At 69.7% G+C, this 13,793-nt stretch overlaps 4 protein-coding genes across 4 annotated transcripts in view; 2 read left to right on the forward strand and 2 right to left on the reverse strand.

Moving 5' to 3' along the window:
• The window catches only part of CHLNCDRAFT_51708 (hypothetical protein), a gene marked incomplete at both ends in the record, with an annotated part of 6,337 nt that extends 3,362 nt beyond the window's left edge, over positions 1-2,975 (reverse strand). Inside the window, 8 exons of the mRNA XM_005848951.1 lie at positions 217-279; positions 349-514; positions 709-741; positions 1,041-1,171; positions 1,525-1,734; positions 2,046-2,152; positions 2,402-2,519; positions 2,808-2,975. Coding sequence (XP_005849013.1) covers positions 217-279; positions 349-514; positions 709-741; positions 1,041-1,171; positions 1,525-1,734; positions 2,046-2,152; positions 2,402-2,519; positions 2,808-2,975 — 996 coding nt within the window. The remainder of the gene's footprint in view (positions 1-216; positions 280-348; positions 515-708; positions 742-1,040; positions 1,172-1,524; positions 1,735-2,045; positions 2,153-2,401; positions 2,520-2,807) is intronic.
• Positions 2,976-3,678: 703 nt separating this feature from the next.
• On the forward strand, positions 3,679-4,723 carry CHLNCDRAFT_144598 (expressed protein; the record flags this gene model as incomplete). The annotated part of the gene is made up of 3 exons (XM_005848731.1): positions 3,679-3,987; positions 4,204-4,333; positions 4,608-4,723. The coding sequence occupies 3 exons, from the start codon at positions 3,679-3,681 to the stop codon at positions 4,721-4,723; spliced, it is 555 nt and encodes a 184-aa protein (XP_005848793.1).
• A 557-nt stretch (positions 4,724-5,280) lies between these two features.
• CHLNCDRAFT_51710 (hypothetical protein) lies at positions 5,281-6,598 on the reverse strand (the record flags this gene model as incomplete). Its single annotated transcript, XM_005848952.1, has 6 exons — positions 5,281-5,356; positions 5,539-5,599; positions 5,793-5,882; positions 6,071-6,160; positions 6,336-6,464; positions 6,577-6,598. 6 exons carry the CDS (start codon positions 6,596-6,598, stop codon positions 5,281-5,283), a joined length of 468 nt encoding a protein of 155 aa, XP_005849014.1.
• Positions 6,599-7,375: 777 nt separating this feature from the next.
• Positions 7,376-13,793, forward strand: part of CHLNCDRAFT_57565 (hypothetical protein) — a gene marked incomplete at its 5' end in the record, with an annotated part of 9,436 nt that continues 3,018 nt past the window's right edge. The window contains 20 exons of the mRNA XM_005848732.1: positions 7,376-7,508; positions 7,682-7,884; positions 8,075-8,308; positions 8,423-8,473; positions 8,658-8,747; positions 8,948-9,082; positions 9,307-9,376; positions 9,604-9,704; positions 9,952-10,050; positions 10,228-10,365; positions 10,505-10,681; positions 10,880-10,984; positions 11,250-11,341; positions 11,581-11,761; positions 11,978-12,085; positions 12,372-12,515; positions 12,731-12,778; positions 12,925-13,032; positions 13,219-13,305; positions 13,511-13,612. Of these exons, the coding sequence (XP_005848794.1) occupies positions 7,376-7,508; positions 7,682-7,884; positions 8,075-8,308; positions 8,423-8,473; positions 8,658-8,747; positions 8,948-9,082; positions 9,307-9,376; positions 9,604-9,704; positions 9,952-10,050; positions 10,228-10,365; positions 10,505-10,681; positions 10,880-10,984; positions 11,250-11,341; positions 11,581-11,761; positions 11,978-12,085; positions 12,372-12,515; positions 12,731-12,778; positions 12,925-13,032; positions 13,219-13,305; positions 13,511-13,612 (2,406 nt within the window). The remainder of the gene's footprint in view (positions 7,509-7,681; positions 7,885-8,074; positions 8,309-8,422; positions 8,474-8,657; positions 8,748-8,947; positions 9,083-9,306; positions 9,377-9,603; positions 9,705-9,951; positions 10,051-10,227; positions 10,366-10,504; positions 10,682-10,879; positions 10,985-11,249; positions 11,342-11,580; positions 11,762-11,977; positions 12,086-12,371; positions 12,516-12,730; positions 12,779-12,924; positions 13,033-13,218; positions 13,306-13,510; positions 13,613-13,793) is intronic.

Below are 13,793 nucleotides of genomic sequence, written 5' to 3' on the forward strand. Positions count from 1 at the left end.
CGCAGGTGAGCTGGGCTGCTGTCAGCAGCCAGACTGCGGCCCCCCCCACATGCTGATGCCGCTGCTGCGACCGGACAAAGGTTGCAAAGTCCCTGATAACCCGAGAAAATTGGCAGATTCTGTCCTTGGACACCCAGACCTTTTGCCGTTACAGCTGCCGCTGCCGACCCCTCACCCATCCATCCCGTGCTGCACCCAGCCGCCGGCGGCGCCCACCTTGGGGCCCACGTCTGGGTTGGCAAGCGCTGTGTCCACCACCTTCCGGGTGTACTCCTCCGACTGATGGCGCGGGGGTGGGGAGGCAGGGAGGGAGCGCAGTTGGGGCGGGAGGCAGGGGCGACAGAGGACTGGCAGGCGGGCGGGCGCTGCGCGGCGGAAGGCCAACCAATGAATCATTCCCGGCGATGCGCAGCATGGCGGGCTGGAGAGCTTGAGCCTTGCCTTGGCGTAGAACGGCATGTGCTCTGGCTTGTAGGGGGTACTGCCCTGGCCGGGGCCGTCGAAGATGAGCAGGCTGCGGGGTGGGGGCAGGGAGGCGGAGGAAGGGTGAGGGGAGGCAACGTGGCGTGGCGCGCAGCGGTGTAACAGCACAGCGCAGCACAGCACAGCACAGCACAGCATGCTGCATAGTCGGTGTGCACGGTCAAGCGGGGCGCCGAAGGAAGGCAGGGGAAACGGGCAGCGGGGCGCCAGCCTGCCTCCACACACCTGTAGTTCTGCTGCACCAGGGGCGGGCCGTACCTGTGCGCACACAGCCGCAGCCAGGCGGGCGAGGGGTCATTGGGCGCGCGGGCCTGACGGTACCACACGCCACGCCACACCGCGCCACATCACACCACGCGACATCACACCGGCCACACACCACCACACCACATCACACCACGCGACACCGCTCCGCACCAGTGCACCGCAGTACTGCACCCCAGAGTGGTGGCCTGCCCCAGCCGACCCCCCACTGCCACAGCCTCAGCACCCTCCCTAGGCCCGGGCCCCACACTCGCCAGGCCAGCGGCCGCAGGCCGCTTGCAACCCCTCCTCACCAGCTGTACATTGCCTCCTTGGGCGTGTCTGTTCCCAGGATGAAGACGATGACGGGCAGCGCCCTGGAGGGGTCGGGTGTGATGAACTCAGCTGACAGGGAGGTGGTGACTGTGCCGGTGTTGAAAGGGACCTGGCGGAGAGGAGCGGGTGGAGGGGCGGCGAGGGGTGTGCAGGAGGTCAGGCGAGCGGCAGGTGCGGCAGGAAGCAAGGCCGGGCGGCGGCGGCGGCGGCGGGCGGCGGCGCTCGCCCCGCGTGCCTCCCCCACGTCCCTCCGCCAAGCACCCCCTCCCCTGGACGCACTACCACCTTGTGCCGCACGCCGCGCGCAGCAGGGACACACACGCCACCCACGCCGCCACCTGGAATGCAGTAACCTTAAAGGCTGTTATGTCCCGCGCGGTGCGCCACGCCCAGGAACCGCGCACCCACCCCTACCAGTACCGCCTAGCCCGCCTATCAGCGCCCTCACCCCACGCTACGCACCTCAAACGCTGTCGAGTCCAGCCCCGCCAGCCCCAGATACTCCTCAAACGCCTCCTGCCCCTTCCCCAGCTGCTCCTCCACCCCCAGTGCTGCCGGGTACGGCCAGAAGGACATGACATAGAAGTTCATGGCTCGAAACAGAGCCCCCGCACGGTAGGAGGGAAGCCAGGCGGTGGCAGGGTCCCGCGCCAGCGCTGCCAGCCGGTCGCCCTGCGGGGGGTGGGGGGTGGGGAGGCGGTGTGGTGGTGTTGCGTGAGGTGCGGTGTGGTGTGGTGCGGCGTGTGGGGAGCGGGGAGGGCGCAGCGAAAGGCAGGGGAGGCGGGTGGTGGTGGTGGTGCTTGCTTTGATTTTGTCCTTCGTTGTGATGGCGGCGGGGCGGCGCATAGCGAGGCGTGCGGGCGCCGTCGGCGGCTAGCGGCCGTCGGCGGCAGCCCGCCAGCCAGCACCGCGCGCCGCAGGCCTCGCCATGCACCCCTGGTGCAGGCGCCCCGGCCCCAGCCCCTGCCCCCCCCTCCCCCAACCTGCGCCACCATGGCCTCGCTCCAGGCTCCATACACGTTCTCCACGGTGGCATCCTCTGCAGTGACGTTGGCCCAGGCGGCGTTGATCTGGGAGGCCACGTACTGGACTGCAGGGGTGGGGGTGAGGGTGGGGTGGTGGGTGGAGCGGGGGCTGGCCCGCCAGGTTAAGTGCCGGTGATGGGCACGGCAGGTGGCTCAGGTGGCTGGATGGCTGAGGCGAAGCAGCCGAGGGACCAGCGGTGTGGCGGGCGGGGACGGCGGGATGGAGGGAGGGAGGAGCCGCGGCTGCGCCGTCGGCATGGCTGCAGCACAACTGCCAGCCGGCGCGCGCAGAGGTGGTGTGCGGCTGGGCTCACCCTCCCCGTAGTCTGCGCCGCCCCAGGGCGCGGAGGAGAGCAGGGCCTGGAAGTTGTAGTTGGACCAAGAGGTCTGCTTGTCGAACCAGGAGCCCACGTCCTGGAAGGGGCGGGGGGCCTGCAGGCCGGATGGCGGCGGCGGCGGCGGCGGGCTCGGGATGCACAGAGTGCAGCATGATGCAGCGGCAGGGGCGAGCTGCCTTGTGCGGCTGCGGTGCCGCTGGGCTGTGCAGCAGGTCGAGTGGGCAGCCTGTTGCAAAACAGAGGGCGCAGGCTCCTGCGTGGTACCAGGGTGGCCAAGCGGCGGCGGCGCCCGAAAAGATCCACCCCGCGCCCCGTGCTGCTGCCCCGTGCCCCGCGCGCTGGCAGGGCCCTGCGGGGACGCGCAGCAGCCGCAATCGCTCACGATAGACTCCATGCCCTCCAAAAGCAGCTCAGCCATCTGCGGGTCGGTGCTAGTATACTGCTCCAACACCCATTCCTGCGCCTCAATCGCCTGCAGGCACGCCTCGGAGGCGTTCTGGGCACAGGCCCTGGCCGCCAGCAGCAACACCAGGGCCACGCGCCCCCGCATGTCAGAGATTTGGTAGAGCGCAGTGCTGGGGCCTGGCGTGCTGGTTGCTCAGCAAGCTGACACTGCGGGGAGCAGCGTCTTTTGTGGGACAGCAGGCGCCTTAGGACTGGGACAGCAGGCAAGGCGCAGCGGGACTGAGGTAGTGAACGGCAAGTGCACGGTTCATCCATCTCTCGGGTGATGGCTCCTGTGTCAGTCCGTGCCCGTGGGCCCCCCTTGAGACTGCAAGGGCATCCCGACCGGAACTGGTTTGAGCCTCGCCGTGACAGGGCCAGCCGCCCGCCAGAGCTGGCGCCAGTGGCGAGCGGTGGCAAACGGCATTTTGCCCAGCAGGGTTTGTGCAGGAACGGCATCCCTGGTATGATGTGATTAATAAGGTGGGTAGAACCTTTGCGGGCCTCATCGACTTGCACAACATGGCACACGCTTGCTCTTGCCCACAGCCGCTGGCGGCGGGCAGCGGGTCTCTGCTCCCTGTCCAGCAACAGAACAATACGCATTTTGGCGCCTGGGTGGCAATATGGCAGGCATGTGTATCATCCCAGCCTGCTGGAGGACGTCCGTAGCCCTTCCCGCCGGTCCTCAGCGCCCTCCTGCTTTGCCCTCTCATAGCACGCGCGGTTGTAGAACCATTGCACGCGCCAGCCGCTCCACCCTCTCACTCCTTGCCTCGCATCTGACACTCAGGCTCCATCCCGCCGCCATGCAGACAGTGTCACTTTCACACTCGAGACTAAACACCCACTTCACCACCACAGCTCGCCGCGTTACGAGCCCCTGCATCGCCCCGGCGCGGCCCCAGCAGCGGCGCGGCGGCCGGGCGGCGCAACAGCTGCTGCGGGCGCGCGCAGAGGTGCAGCAGGCGCCGGCGGCGGCACCGGCTGCTCAGCAGTCTGTCGACTCTGACGGCGAGGAGCGCGTGCCCCCTGGCTGCGCCCGCTACACCGTGGAGCTGCCCAAGCCGCTGGGGCTGGTGCTGGAGGAGGGGAAGAGCGGGCGGGGCGTGTACGTGGTGAGTCGCAGGCAGGCGGCACGCTGGGTGCCGCCGCCGCCGCCGCCGCCGCCGCCGCCGCCGCTGCGGTGCCGCCCAGCCTGCCGTCCTGCCCTCGATCCGGCAGCTGGACAGCAGCCGCTGCACTGCACTCCCTCGCTCGCCCGTGCTCCCTGGGCACAACCCCAACACCGCTGCCCTGGCCCGCCCTGGTCCCCCCACCCCGCAACCCCGCAGGCGGAGGTGGTGCCCGACAGCAACGCCGCGCGGCTGGCCCCGCAGATCGGCGTGGGCGACGAGCTGGTGGCCACCACGGGCATGACGTACACCACGGCGCAGGAGTACCAGGGCAACACTGTCCGGGGAGGTGGGCGGCGGCCGCCTGCGCGCACGCGCGTGTGTGTGTGTCTGTGTGTATGGTGCTGTGTGGTGGCGGTTGGTGGGCGGGTGGGCTGCTGCAGCGCAGCCAGCGGGGCCTGCGTTCCTGCTGCCGGCGACAGCCCAGGCCTGCCGCCTGGGCGCTCAGCCCTGCGGCAGGAGCTGCTGCCGCCGCCTGCTGTCGCCCTCCTTCCTCCCGCCCCTCGCTCACCTCCCTGAACGTCCCCTGCCACCCCCCCCCCCCCACACACACATTGCTGCAGGCGAGACGTACGTGCGCCTCAACGTGCGCAACAACACCTTCTCCACGGTAATGGCCGCCATTGGCTCCGTCAAGCCGCCCCGCCTGGTCACCCTCGAGTTCCAGCGCTGCGATTAGAGGCGCGCAGCGCATCACGCGCAACGCATCACGCGCAACGTGCCAGTAGGCGCGCACAGCGCGCCCACGCCCGAGTTGCTTGCTGGCCCCGGAGCGCGGCGTGGCAGGAAGGTGCGCTCGCCGCACGGCGGTGTCCCGCCCATCTGTCTGCGGCAGCGTGCCCGCTGGCGGCCGGCGCGGGGCCGGGGCACGGCGCCAGCATCGCCGGCCCGGCGAACCAGGCACAGGCAGGCAGGCCGCGGTGGCCCGCGACTCGCGGCGGCTGCTGCGCAGCAGCTCCCCTTGTATTGTTTAATTCTTTCTGTTCGGTTCCATCACAGTTTGTTTCATCACAGTTTGTTTCATTGCAGTTTGTTTTGCCATATCCATCCCAACCAAATCCATGGCCAAATTGATGCTTCGTCTCATCCGCCAGGGCTCCCGCAGAGCCCTGTGATTTATCAGTTTGCCAAGTCCAAAGCTCTTGTAATCCTGTATACGTGCGCTCACGTGTCAACGCTACCCACCAGGCCAAGTCGCAGGGTTGGGGTGCCCTGCCGGGCTGGCCAGGCTGCGGCTCACTGCCGGCAGCCGACCTGGTCCCGGCTCTCGCCTACCAGCGTGGGGTTGGCACACAGGCGCTTGGCATCCTCGCTGCAGCGGTGCAGGCGGAGGGGGCAGGCGGGCAGCAGGGTAGCACAGGCATCAGCCACCCAGGGCTTGCAAGCAGGGAACTCTCTCTGGCCAGACACCCGGGCGCAAAACCCTTTGCCTCCAGTGCTCTCGGCCCGCCGCACAGCCCCCCCGGCATGGCTCACACCCGCGCCCAGCCCCACCTGCCAATCAGCGCGTCCTCAAAGTTGGCATCCTTCAGGTTGGCGCCTGTAAAGGTGGTGCCTGCGGGGCAGGGAAGCGGAGCGAGAGCGGGAGCGGGAGCAGGGTGGCACAGGGTGGCACAGGGTGACACCCATGTGATGAAGCCGATCGCGCAGCTCGGCATGCACAGGCGCTGGTCAGGGTGCCGCCACGATTTCCCCCCCTCCCCACCCCTCTCGCTCACCACACCCAGCCAGACCACCCACCCACCCACCCGTGATCACTGCGTTGACCAGCTGGGCCCCTTCCAGGTCCACGCCATCAAACGCCACACGGTCAATCACCGCATTGGTCAGGTCGGCGCCTGCGGTTCATCGCGGCAGAGAGGGTGAGGGTATGTGTGTATGTTCGGGCTGCTGGGCATGTGCAAGGGGAGGGGGCTGCGTGGGGGAGCAGGCGGCGGCAGGCAAATGCCAGTGCCCGTGCTGTAGTGCACGTCCGGGATGGCTTCCAGCTGGCCCGGCCACCCCCGCACAGGCACCCCACCCTCACCCCTCAGGTTTGCTCCAACCGCGTACGCCTTGGTCAGCACCACCTCCCGCATGTTGGCCCCACTCATGTCGGCCTCGTTCATGTATGCGCCTGGGGGTGGGCAGGGTGGTGGGGTGGGCAGCCAGGGGTGACGCACGCACAGCGCAGCAGAGCACCCGCTGCACCCGCGGCAGCCCGCGCGTCCGGCATTGGCTTGCTGCTCCCCGCCTCCCACACTGCTTCACCCGGTTTTACGCCCCCAGGCGGTGCCAGCCCCGCGCCTCACCCGACAGCGTCTTGCCGCTCAGGTTGGCCCCCGCAAACTTGCAGAAGCGCAGGTCAAGGGCTTTGTTGGACACGGCATTGGCCTGGCCGATGGTGTTGCCCACAAAGCCGCGGTCGCAGCGGTTGGGGTCTGCGCGGCGGGCCAGGGGAGGGGAGGGGAGAGGATTGGGGTCACGGCGAGCGGGCGGCGGCAGCCAGGCGGGGCCTTGCAGCCGCGGCTGCGTGCTCAGCGGGCCGCAAACTTGAGATCGCGGCGGGTGCCATGTCGTTCCGGCGGCTGCTCTCCCTCTCCCCTGGCCAGGCTGGCCGCCGCACCATTGTCCAGGGGCGGCAGCCTGACTTCGGCAGTGGCGGGGCCCGCCGACAGCGCCAGTGCCGCGCTCGCCGCCAGGCTCAGCAGCACGCTGGCGGCGCGGTGCTGTTGCGCTGGCTCCTCGCTGCGAGATGCGGCTGCAGTGTGCGGAAGGGGGAGGGTAAGCGGTGGTTTTCTGGAGCGAGGGGCTCCCACATGTGGTGTGGGTGCTTGGACAGGCTGCAAGCGGGGGCGCACCTTTGACTACGAGGCCCCTCCTGCCCTTGCAGGGTGTCGAGATGCCGCCCACGAAGGGTGCCCGGCACTGCATTACTTGGCACGCCATTGCTATTGGAGGGCAGCGCGGGCTGGTCGTAGGAGCGAGGTCGTTGCAGGCACGGAGCGATGGCGATCGCCTACAGGCGCTGGCTGGAGAAGGACTCTCAGAACATAGCACGCTCCTCATGCCTGGCTCTGAAATTTCTCTGCACTTACCTGCACGTCCCACCGCTCCACTCACGCGTTACAAACATCGCCCGCTCCCACTGTAACGCGCCGCTGCCTCCGCAGCGAGCCCCGAGTGATCGCCTGCGCCTGTTTGAGCCTGCCTGCCCAGGATGCGCCTCGACGGGCGTGACTAGGACCCCACCAGCGAGGCAGCCCCGGGCACCGGCCCAGGTCTCGCCACTGGCAGGCCGCCTGCCGCCGCCGCCGCTTGCAGCTGGCGTCAGCCGCCACCAGCCGCCGCCATGCCCAACTACACCATAGGCGGCTGCCAGGTGCACTTCCCGCACAAGGCCTACGGCGTGCAGCTGAGTTTCATGAACAAGGTCATCGCGGCGCTGGAGGGCGGGCACAACGCGCTGCTCGAGGCGCCTACCGGTGCGGCGGGGGTGCTGCAGGCTGCTGGCGGCAGAGGGTGCAACCCGCGGTAGCTATGTTCCCGCCGTGCCTGTCCCTCCTGCCCTATTGCTTGCAATTCACACCCAGGTGCATGAGGCAGCAAGCGCTCAAGAGCTGTCTCCACCCCTGCTGCCGCCCTCCCTGCCCCGCAGGCTCCGGCAAGACGCTGTCGCTGCTGTGCTCAGCGCTAGCCTGGCAGGTGCGGGAGAAGCAGCGCATAGAGGAGGGGCTGGCGGCGGAGAAGGCGGCGGCAGCAGAAGCCGCTGCAGGGGGCGGCGACCCCGCCGCTGCCGCCATGGGCGAGGCGGGGCAGGGCCCGCCTTGCCCCCTTGGCGGATCGGCAGGCTGCGCACACGTGAGGCTGCCTGCTGCCTGCCCCCTGCTCCCTGCTCCCCGCCTGCTTGTCTCTGAATGCATGCACGTACAGAGCGGGCTTGATGGCAGCTGGGTGCTGCATCGCACGCTGCCGCACTACTGCCCCCGCCCTTACCCTCCACAAGCACTGCGCCCCCAGCGCCCCCGCCCCGCCCCTGCCACGCCTGCAGCCGGGTAGCAGCAGCGGCTGCGGCCCCTCGGCCGCCGCCGAGGCCGGGGCTGGCGACGGCGGCTTCATGGCTGACGCCGCGGCGCAGGAGGCGCCGGCGCCCCGCCGCAAGCCCCCCAAGATCTTCTACGCCACACGCACCCACTCCCAGATTGCGCAGGCAAGACGGCGGGGCGGTTTGGTTTCGGGGGGAGGCGGCGGTGTACTGGGTGGGGGTGGCGGAGCTGGCGCCGTGGTGGGTCCGGCTGCAGGGTGCCAGAGGTTGCAGCCCGCTGCCCTCATTCAATACACACCTGGCAACTGCATGCACCCACCGCCTGCCCTGCCTGCCTGCCCTGCCTGCCTGCAGGTGGTGAAGGAGCTCAAGCGGTGCGAGTACAAGCCCCGCATGGCGGTACTGGTGGGCGCCTGCCGCCGCGGCTGCTGCCGCCACCGCCGCTGCTGCTGCCGCTGCTGCCTGCCTGTGGGTTCCAGCTATGAACCGCTCGGCTCCTGGCTCGCCAGCACCGGGCCTGTCACACCTCGCCACCACCCGCACCACCTACCGCCATACCAACAACACACACACTCATTCACCCCCTCAGGGCTCCCGCAAGCACTACTGCATCAACCAGCACGCCACGCGGCAGGGCAGCATCGACGAGGCGTGCGAGGAGCTGCTGAAGGAGAGCCAGGTGGGCGCAGGGGGCTGTTGTGGGCGCAAGGGACTAAGGTGTGGGGCTGGTGTGCAGGGGGTTCGGTCGGTGCCCGCCCGCCTCCCTTGCCCCGGAACTAGCCCCGTCCTCCTGCCAGCCCCGCGTGCCCACACCGCTGCCACCAGGCGCGTGCCAACACCTCCGTGCCCCCTGTACCGGCCCCGTGGTACCGCCCGCAGTGCCAGTACTTCAAGAACGTGCACTCCTTTGTGTCCTCGGGCTTCCAGTACCGCCTGCACGACATCGAGGACCTGAAGGGCATGGGCCGCTCCAACAAGGCCTGCCCCTACTACACCGCCCGCAAGTGGGCCGACGTGAGCGGCCCTGGGCTGAGCTGGGCCGGGCGGGGGCTTCCTGTCGCTTGTCGTTGTGCGGCGGTGGGGACAGGGGTCTGGGCGGGGGTTGGGGCAGGGCAGCGGCCACTTGCCACCCCAGCTGCGTGCTTTCCGTCCTGCCCGCACACCCGCCCGCCTACCTGCCTACCTGCACCGCCCACAGCACCGCTGCTCACACACACACCCCTTGGCACACCCTGCAGGAGGCGGAGGTCATCTTTGCGCCCTACTCGTACCTCATCGACCCGGTCATCCGCAGGGCCATGGCTGTGGGTGAGCGCGGTGCTGGGGAGGGGGGATGGAGGGCAGAGCGGGGGGGGCCCAGGGGATGGCGGTGGTGTGGTGGTGGCGGTGGCAGTGGTGGTGGCGGCGGCAGTGGACTGGCAGGAGGCAGCATCGGCAGGTTGATGCGGGAACTGCAGTGCACGCGCCGGTGCCTCCCTAAACCAGCACCCGCCCCTCTGCCCCTTCCTCACCACTTGCCCCGCCCTCCCCCGCAGACGTGGAGGGCTGCATGCTGGTCTTTGACGAGGCTCACAACATGGAGGATGTGTGCCGGGAGGCGGCATCCACAGAGGTGGACCTGGCCACCATGGCAGAGGTGTGTGTGTGTGTGGTGTGTGGTGTGTGGTGTGGTGGTGTGTGGTGTGTGGTGTGGGGCTGCGTGGAGGGGATGCGTGGGGCACAGTGCGAGGTGTGTGGTGTGTGGTGTGTGACGATGTGTCGGCCGCGGCGCTGGGCATGTGGCGGAGGATGGACTGGCCGCCGCGGAGCACCCTACCGCGGCATGCCCCACAGTGCGGGCCCTGCCCTGTCCACGCCCTCCCTCCCTCTATATCTGCGCCCAGGTGCTCGGCTGCTTCCAAAAGGCGCACGACCTCAACGGCAGGCAGGAAGTGTATGGGCCGTTGGTCGGCTGCGCCAGAGCGGTGGTGGCGTGGATGGAGGTGAGGGCTGGAGGGTGGTTAGTGCGGGGCCGGTGGCGGGCAGGGGCTGCCGCTGCGGTACGGCTGCAGTCGCTTGCCTTCTGCCCCGCCCGCCTGACCTCTGTTCAGCGGCCTGCCCCGCCTGCCCCGCTCCGTCATGCACCACTGCTTGCTGTCCTGCTTTCCCCCTGACCGCAGGACAAGCAGCGCGCGGCGGCGCGGCAGATGCAGCAGCAGGCGCAGCGCGGCGGCGGCGGCGGCGGCGGCGGGCGCGGCGGCGGCAGGCAGGCGGCCCGCTACCAGGACGCCTACGAGCGTATGTTCCCTGCCAAGGAGGTGTGTGGCCTGGCCTGGCCTGGCCTGGGGGTGCTGTGCCAGCTGCCACCCGCCGCCGCTCCCAAGCTTCCGCTGCACACTGCGCAGCGTGGATCAGTCGTGTGGTGCCTCCCTCCCTCCCCTGCCTGCCTGCCTGCAGATGCTGGGTGAGCTGTCTGCCTGCGGGCTGGGCCCCGACGCAGTGGATGCGCTGTGGGAGGCGTACCAGCTGGCGAGGGAGGAGGAGGAGGCGATGGGGCAGGCGGCGGCAGCGGGTGGGGGCGGTCCACTGGGCGGCAGCAGCGGAGGAGGCAACAAGGAGAACCAGCAGGGCGGGGTGAGCTGGCACAGCCGCAGGGCAGGCAGCCCGCTGGGGCAGGGAGCCTTGCATGCGGGCTTGGCGGCAGAGGTCCCATGCAGCAGTGGCCTGCTGGACCGTGGCGGCTGCCGCGCTCGCTGCGCCGCACACGCCGCTCGACGCCCACGCCCCGACCCTCGCCCGCCTGCCTGCGCTCGCCGTAACCCGCTGCCGCAGGAGAGCGCCGCCACCGGCCCCAAGACTGGCGCGGCTGTGCGGGTGGGTGCCATGGCGCTGGGCGTCATGTCGCGACTCATCCAGGTCGTGCGCATGCTGCACCAGGTGTGTGTGTGTGTGGGTGTGTGGGATTGGGTGTGTGGATGAGTGGGCTGCAGCGTGGGAGGTGCGGGTGCCCGCTCAACGCCTTGTCACCGGCCGGCCCAGCACACGAGCCTTTTGGCCTGTAAAATGCTGTGCCTGTTCCGCCGCCACGTCATTCTCCATGCTGCCTCTGTTTCCCTGTGCCCCCGTGCCCCCACCTCCCGCCGACTGCCTGCCGTGCGCGTCCCTCTCCCTCCCCCTCTCCCACCCCTCCCCATCCGAGCAGGGCAGCGACGATGGCGCCCGCGACTATCGCCTGGTGGTGCAGCGCTACTACGAGAACAGCCCCACCCTGGCCATGGGCCGCTACAAGAGCAGGTGCGCGGGGCGGGGTGTGTTTGTGTGTGGTGGGGGGGGAGTAGGGTAGAGGCGGGGTGGAGGCGGCGGCTGGCCTGCGTCCGGTGGCTGCTTGGCAGGCGGGGTGTATGGCTGGCCCCATCCGGCCTGCTGTGCCGCTGCTGCACACCAATAGCTACTAGCTCCGCCTCTGCCCGCACTTTCTTTTGCGTTCCGATTCTCCGCCCTGCCAACCAGCAACCCGTTCCGTCTCCCCGCAGAGGCGGCGGCGGCGGTGGTGGCGGCGGCGGCGACGATGACTCCTTCCTGCCCGGCTTTGCTTTCAAGATGTGCCTGTGGTGCATGAACCCCGCGGTGGCCTTCCGCCCGGTGGCCCAGGCCGCGCACAGCGTGGTGCTGACCAGCGGCACGCTGGCGCCGCTGGAGGGGTTTGCCTCGGAGGTGGGAAGGGCGGCGGGGCCGCGAGTGGGCAGCGCTGTGCGGGAGGGTGCACGCTGTGTGGGAGGGTGGGGCCGCGCTTGGTCGGCGGAGGGCGCTGCAGGAGCTGGTGGCAGCCAGCGACTGGCAGCAGGGCCCAGCCTAGTAACCGGCCTGGCGCGGCCGCCCGTCGACCCTGCCGTGCCGCCCGTGTGCGCCCTCTGCCCGCCCCCACTGCAGCTGGGCACCCCCTTTGCCATCACCCTGGAGGCGCCACATGTGGTGGACATGCGGCGGCAAGTGTGGGCGGGCGTGGTGGGCGCGGGGCCCGGCGGCACCCCACTCAACGTGAGCCCCCCCTGCCCGGCTGCCGCTGCGCTCAGGTTGCCGCCGCCGCCGCGCCGCGTGTCGCTGCTGCCGGGATGCTGCCACCGCGCTGCCCTCGAGTGGCTTTTGTGGCTCGTAATGCTACACGGGTGCTCGAGCCTGCCTTCCCACACCAGACACAATCTTGTGATTGCAAATTACAAACTGCCGTTTGTGCTGCACACACACACCTGCCCCCCCCCTCCACCCACCCAACACACACACACACACTCCCCATCCCCGCCTCCACTAAAAATCTGCACCACAGGCCACGTGGAAGAACCAGAACGAGGCTGGGTTCCAGGACGGCGTGGGGCGGCTGATCCTGGAGGGCGCCGCCTCCATACCGGACGGACTCCTCGTCTTCCTGCCCTCCTACGTGCTCCTGGACAAGCTGATGGCAAGGTGGAAGGTGGGTGGGTGGGCGGGTGACGGGGGTGGCGCAGTGTGGGCACGTGGTGGCGGCATGGCTTCCTGGTGGGTTGTGTTGTGGCATGTGCTGCATGTGTGCTGCATGGGGCGGGCAGTATTGGAGGAGAGGCGGGAGCACGTGGCTGCAGCCGCGCGCGGCAGGACCTTGCAGGTGACCTGTGCCTGCGCTCGCTCCCCGCCGCTGCCGCCCTGCAGTTCTCGGGCCTGCTGGCGCAGTTGGAGGCCCTCAAGAAAGTGGTGCAGGTGGGCTCCACCTGACTGCTGCTTGCCGGCCTGCTTGGGCACTGCCTGCACGCCACCTGCCGCCGCCTGCGCTGCATGATCTGCCGACCCGCTGCGCCCCTGCTTTCGGCTGTGTGTGCATGTGCGTGTGCGCGTGCGTGTGGCAGGAGCCGCGCGGCGGCGGCCAGGATGCGCTGAAGAAGACGATGCAGGAGTACTACGCCGCCATCCAGGCGGGGGGCGGGGCCGCCTTCTTCGCAGTCTGCCGCGGCAAGGTGGGCGCCGGCTGGGCGCTGCCGGGTGGTCGGGCACGGAGCGCGGTGGGGCCTGCCGGGGGCTGCCGGCGGGTGCTGTGCCCGCTCGTATCCTGGCCGCCGGACTCCATCCAGCCTGCCTCCCCATGCCGGTGCACCCCGCACCCCCTGCCCCTGCGCCACCTGCCTCCCTGCCTGGCCCCGCAGGTGTCTGAGGGCCTGGACTTTGCCGACGGCAATGCTCGGGGCGTGATCATCGTGGGCATCCCCTTCCCCGCCGCCAAGGATCTCAAGGTTGGCGGGGCTGTGGTGTTGGGTGGTTTGGCGATGGGGTGGTGTGGTGTGGTGTGGGATGGGGGTGCGGGGGACAGGCAGCAGGGCAGGCTGTGGGGTTGGCACGATCGGTGCATGCGCTGGTGAACATTGTGAACCCCTGCCCACCTGCCTCGCACACAGCGTCGCCCCATTTGGCCTGCCCCCCGCCTGCCCGTGCGCGCAGGTCCAGGAGAAGAAGGCGTTCAACGATCGCGGGCAGCGCCAGCTCAGCCTGGTGTCGGGCGATGTGTGGTACTCGCAGCAGGCCTTCCGCGCGCTCAACCAGGTGGGCTGTGTGCGTGTGGTGTGTGTGTGGTGTGTGGGGGGCCACGGTGTGTGGGGGGGGCGGGTGGGGATGGGTGGGTGTGTAGCTCGAGTGCCGGCGGCGCTTGTTGCAAGCGGCAGCTCCGGAGGGGGATCCCGCTTTGCTGCCGCCGCTGCAGCCATCCGGCCTCCCTGCCCCCCGC

This window comes from Chlorella variabilis (assembly GCF_000147415.1).
Source record: "Chlorella variabilis unplaced genomic scaffold CHLNCscaffold_7, whole genome shotgun sequence".
NCBI lineage: Eukaryota > Viridiplantae > Chlorophyta > Trebouxiophyceae > Chlorellales > Chlorellaceae > Chlorella > Chlorella variabilis.